The following is a 6,073-nucleotide window of genomic DNA, read 5'->3' on the forward strand; positions in this document are numbered from 1 at the left end:
GCTGAAGGTACATGTTGCAAACGATTGAGGGACCAAGCAACATTACAAAGGACCGATGTCTAGCTCCCTCGACGGTGGGCATATGTGCACATCATGCGGGTTAGAAGAGCGAGCAGAAGAAATAGTAGCAGTGGCGGTCGTTAGTTGGGCCAGGATCGTGATCAGCCACGAGACGCGACAGGGACGAGAAGAAGAAGCGCCACGTGGGGTGTCTCCGGCTGCTAGCGACAACCAGCTTGGATAGAAAAAGCATGTTCGTCGTTGTAACATGAGCTACCGATTGTGGGCTCGACAGGGTGGGTCCTCATGCGGACCGAATTATCCATGTGGTTAGCTAGCTGAGACGTCCTGATTCGTTGCAGGGTTGGCACGCTAGAGGGCCCAGCGCTCCCTCTCTCTCCTCCCCATTACAACCCATAAGTCTATATTAGCCGCAGGATGCAGCAATTGCTGCAGCAGCACCCGACGTCCTGCCCTCGTAGCCTGTGCATACCCATAAGTCTACGATTTGGCTAGTACTAGCAGCTGATCAACATCGCCATGGCCCCTGCATTAAATCAGACGGTAGTTAGAAGCGCCCTCGCGCAGGTCGGCGTAATAGTGTTGATGGACATTCTCCTTCTGGCTATCAAAGGGGGCGCCTCCTATTACGGCGGCGGCAGCGCTCCCGAGAGCGGGTGGAGCAGCGCCCACGCCACCTTCTACGGCGGCAGCGACGCCTCGGGCACCATGGGTGCGTATTGGTGAATAGTAATACTGGGTTTATTTCTGGTTTATTTGAACGAAAATTGCGTGGCCATTCAGTCGCTCGGCGCCAAATTGGCATCGCGAATTAGTCATTATGATGGCATGTTGTCTGCCTGGCTGGCGCAGGCGGCGCTTGCGGCTACGGAGACCTCTACTCGTCGGGCTACGGCACCAGCACGGCAGCGCTGAGCACGGCGCTGTTCAATGGAGGGCTGAGCTGCGGCGCCTGCTTCGAGATCCAATGCGATGCCCAGGCGGATCCAAAGTGGTGCACGAGTGGCAGCTCGGTGGTGGTCACGGCCACCAACTTCTGTCCCCCCAACCCCGCACTCTCCAACACTGACGGCGGATGGTGCAACCCTGATCCCCTGCAACACTTCGACATGGCGCAGCCGGCCTTCGAGAAGATTGGAGTGTACAGCGGAGGCATCGTGCCGGTCCTCTACAGGAGGTACGTACGTCGACGGCAACATAGCAGTTCTAATTAAAACTTCGTCAGCAGCAGCTCGTGAATTATAATATCGCCTTTACAATCACTAAACTCGGGATAATGAACCTTTGGTTTGTAGGGTCCCCTGCGCGAAGACGGGCGGCATCCACTTTACCATCAACGGCCACTCCTACTTCAACCTGGTGCTCATCACCAACGTGGGCGGTGCTGGGGATGTGCGCGCGGTGTCTGTCAAGGGCTCCCGCAGCGGATGGCAGCCCATGACGCGCAACTGGGGCCAAAATTGGCAGAGCATCGCCAACCTCGACGTCCAGAGCCTCTTCTTCCAGGTCACCACCAGTGACGGCCGCACACTCACCTCCTACGACGTCACCCCGCCCAATTGGGAGTTCGGCCAGACCTTCTCCGGCGAGCAGTTCTAGCGGGCCAGTGGGCTGGCTAGCTGGCTGGGCTCTCTCTCTCTCTCTCTCTCTCTCTCTTTCTTCTTTGTACTCTTCCGGGACGTGCACAGAAGTGGTAGTAAGCCCTTACAAAATGTCTGAGGCTGCCCGCTGTGCATGTTGTAGTTTCATATTGCTTGCCAAGCGCAGATAGCTTTGGCTCTCCGCCGACGAATTAGTTCTTCCTCAAGAATGGAAAAACTATCCACTCTCGACTCCTCCAGTCAATGTAAGCCATCAAATTAACCTCCTAATTCACGCAACTCTCTTATCACGTCGTGTCTATGTAAAGTTATCTGATTCGGCCGAATGGTCTAACTAAGAAAATGAGCAAGATTGAAACCTTCGGTTCTGTAAAAGGCAACACCGCTCCCTATGCTGAAGGATGGTAACTCTGAACTCATTAACGAGGTGGAGCCTAAAGTGGAACAAGCAACTGTGAGGATTAAAACTTTTGATAAGTACGCAAGACAAAGAGCTCCCGAGCGTTTCCACATCGTCATACACCTACAATTGCAGGTCGGTCTCGCACACAAATATGCTTCTCAGCAAAGCGAAAATTTGCAATCCAGGCAAGGAATAAATCGACGAGAGAAAAATGTGAAGTACTTTCATACTTCCGTTTGACTTGGCGGATTTTATTTTTTTGCCTCTTTGGGTTTAGGGTCGACTCACACTTGGTGGAGGATATGCCTGAGTATAAGATAAAGCACACAACACAATTTGAAGTAATGATCCGAAGATAACACATAAATACTATGATGGCATGGATGAATATATGCATGGCCAAGCCCATGTAACATGTGTCCACCATGCTTCTGCTCTACCATAGGAAAGTGGACTCTAGAAGGATAAACATCATTGCGGAATGGTGAAGGTAGTACATCCATAGACAATATACAAAAGGTATTAGGAACTGTCACAAATCCATGGTTGATCATCTTTTGTCTACAATTGTTAGCATTAGGCAAGAGCTAGTCACACAACTAAAGGATTCATCTTACCCATCTAGAGAAACAAACATCCTTGTGGAATGGTAAAGGTAGTATATCCATACACAATGTACAAACGGGATTAGAAACGGCTGCAAATCCACAGTTGGGACCAATGTCTTCTAGTGCCTAAGGTCATTATGCTTTGTTTGGGTGGCTACATGGTAGGGGTAGGCCATTTGGATTGCGTAGTCTATGGTAACACAAATGGCTACCATCCTCCATCTCTCTTTGAAGCATTGATATATATATACATGCATGCACACATATATACATATGTGTGTGTGCGTGTGTGTGTGTGCATGCATATAAGTGTGTCTCTGCCTGTGTGTGTGTGTGTGTGTGTGTGTGTGTGTGGAGAGAGAGAGAGAGAGAGAGAGAGAGAGAGAGAGAGAGAGTTCTCAAATAGAGAGTTTGATGACACTTTGCTTGAGCCAAGTTGGAAGGCAAGAAGTTATGGCTTGAACCTTATTATGGAAGACCACTAATATGAGAGATGATTTGAAAGATTGAAGGATCCACAAAGTCATCTAGCTTTGAGTGAACAGAATATAGAGACAATGGAGAGTAGATAGAGGACACTTATGTTGAGCTTGAATTTGTTGTTTCTCTAGGGCTTTCATCTTGTTGCAAGATTTTGTTGAGGTTTTCACATCTAAAACTCCAGTTAATCCAACACTAGAATGACATCACTTAACACTAACAATGTCACTCCTTAATATCTTGATCATGCATGCCAGTGAGGGTTTTCCCTATCAGTACGAGATAAGGAAATTCGTTATGTCTCTACCCTCTATATCATATGCGTTCAAGGCCTATTTATAAACACTCTTATTATGCATGCATATCTATATACATACATTGTCATGTGTTTTCAAATGTGGTAAATAAAACTTGGAGGGCACCCAAACAAGTAAAAGACAAAAATTTATTACGTGGAGATTCCAATCACAACATACTCCAATGCCTTGCAATTTGGGGATCATAACAATGCATTAAAATTTGGAAATTTCTCAAAAGGTAATAGATATATTTATCTTATTATTTTAAAAAACTTTGTGTAACTATTATTATCAACTAGAAGAAAGGGTTCCATGATAAGAAAGTGAGTGGAAAGAAAAAGGCCAAACAAAAAAACCCAACATAATTCATATGGGAGGTCATGTCATTAGAATCTCAAACAACATGTTTTACTAGACTCAATGACTCTCTACATGGAAAGCCACTATTGAGAATAGAAAGATTGTCAAAAGGTTCAAATGGTTGGAAGGTACCACGGGATGATAATCACTTGTTATGAGAATAGTAAAGGAGAGGCTTCAAGCCAAGGGTCTTTGGGAGGCTAATGGGCTTGTGAGACTGGACTACTAATCAACACAATCATTGGGGGGTTTGACATTGCAAAGAGTAATGTTGTCCTAGGGAGGCTCACTTATGAGATCATAGGTGCATGGTAGATATTTACCCAAAAATTAAGGTAAGAAGAAGGGGATTAAAAAGAGGAGCTAATTGAAACATCAATATGTAACTTGTTATGATGATTTTGTTAGCACTCGAATCACTTTTCCATGGTTGATGCATGAATAGGCAAGGATTGCAAAGATTGAATCCATGCAAACGAAAGTATGGGAGAAAGTTTGCAATGGCTTCATCAAAAACTAGTTGTAAAAGCCAACTTCCAAGGGAGTGTGCCTAGTGGTTTTATTACCTAATGACTTAGTAAAAGCATGCCATGCAGTGGTCAATGGCATGCTAAGTAGAATAAGATATTTGAGGAACACTATGGATGCTCACATGGATGGCTATGAACAAAAAAGCACGACTAGTTCTATATTATCCATTTCTTTAAAGTGTGGGTGATGGACAAAAGTTTAGAGAGGGGGTGTAGCATCACTCAAGAGATGGCATAATGATTATCAACAAAGCTAGATGCATAATCGGAGAGTACAAAATCTTACACTACATTAAGAAGTGATTGCAACTTGGAAGGAAAGTGCTAATTTAGGGAAGGACATGATTGTCTTGCAGTAGCATGTTTCAAGGTTTTTTCTAGAGTGAACCTTACTATGGTGAGGATAATTCTTATAAGAGGAGGTCAACTACATGAGTTGAGTCATTGGCCTTAAGGCATGATAACATGTGAGGAATTCATGTGGTTGTAGCTTTAGCTTAACCTAGAAGAAGGTAGAGCAAAAATTTATTGGGGCCTACATGTAAAAAAGGTTACCAAGGATGATCCAAACAATAGGACAAGTTCATTTCTGGGGCCCTCTTGTTCCCTTAAGACTAAAAGGAGAGTTCAAGAAAGGGGGAGAAAGTTTCCTATTCAAAGTGGCCATATGACTAAGGGTGGTAGTCCACATTGACGAGATCAACATCATCTACTAGCAATGTTGTTGGATGAATTCTCCTTGGCTACTACAAGAACATCCATTAAATATTGTGTTAATCTTGGGTAAAAGATTGCACATATTCAAAAAATTTTATGAAGCTCTAAGGTCCATTAATACATGCATCCTCTATGCCACACTTCAAAGCTCATGACCACATGTATATGTAAACCATTTCTTATTATCATGTAAACCAAGATTGCTCAAGGGGTCTTAGATGTCAAAAATTACCTCAAATGAGAGCTTTAATACAAAGTCACATACCCTTAAAACCACACATTGCTCTCTTTTTGTCAAGTTTTATGTTGGATTTTCCCTTCCACCACTCACACAACATCAATTTTGGTGCCCTTAGAAAGAAGTGCTGCATGCAGCTTTGGTATTGAAGTTTGCCAATTTGTGGATTGTAAATATAGCTCGTTCTAATGCAGAGTTGTATGAGCATATACATGCATGGATCTGTTATGATGAACAATGCATGCAAGCATTCAATGTATTGGGTGATGAGAGATAGATGGATTGTGCTATACATGGATTTGATGACTATGCCTAAGAAGTAAAGAGTTGTGTTCTGAATGATAAGAGCAAGTGTAAAAGCTATAATGCAACTTTGCAAAAGCCATAGGGATATTAAAGATATGATGGGTGGAAAGTCACATTGCATGTTTAACAATTTAGAGGTACTGCTCTCAAGTCCTCAAGATTCTTATCTTCCTTTGCATGATTATATTAAGAATCAACAAAGTGATAAATTTCAACTACGAAGATATATATGAAGACTCATGAGATGATGGCGGGAACATCCATGCACAATCCATCTCAAAAATGAAGAAGACATTTCAAGAAGATTTCTTCATCACCTATCCTCAATTACTAAAATATAGCTTGAATAAGTGGACGGTTATGAAGCCACACTCATCACCTTTTTGGGCCTAAAAGTAATGGTAAAGAGTGCTATTTCCCTGAGTATTGAGATAAATTTGGGTGTGGAAGAGATATATTTTATCTTAAGAAGGATGAAATTTCAGGAGGGGGAAATTTAGTGGTGTGTAT

The 6,073-nt window shown here is 43.6% G+C and overlaps 1 protein-coding gene across 1 annotated transcript; it reads left to right on the forward strand.

Moving 5' to 3' along the window:
* Window positions 1–469: 469 nt before the first annotated feature.
* On the forward strand, window positions 470–2,046 carry LOC148016784 (expansin-A10-like). The gene is made up of 3 exons (XM_087663968.1): window positions 470–733; window positions 874–1,198; window positions 1,317–2,046. The coding sequence occupies exons 1-3, from the start codon at window positions 541–543 to the stop codon at window positions 1,618–1,620; spliced, it is 822 nt and encodes a 273-aa protein (XP_087520094.1). The 5' UTR covers window positions 470–540; the 3' UTR covers window positions 1,621–2,046.
* The last annotated feature ends 4,027 nt before the right edge of the window (window positions 2,047–6,073 follow it).

Source organism: Lygodium microphyllum, chromosome 23 (assembly GCF_053477565.2).
Source record: "Lygodium microphyllum isolate KBCC chromosome 23, Lygodium_microphyllum_v1.1.10, whole genome shotgun sequence".
Lineage (NCBI taxonomy): Eukaryota > Viridiplantae > Streptophyta > Polypodiopsida > Schizaeales > Lygodiaceae > Lygodium > Lygodium microphyllum.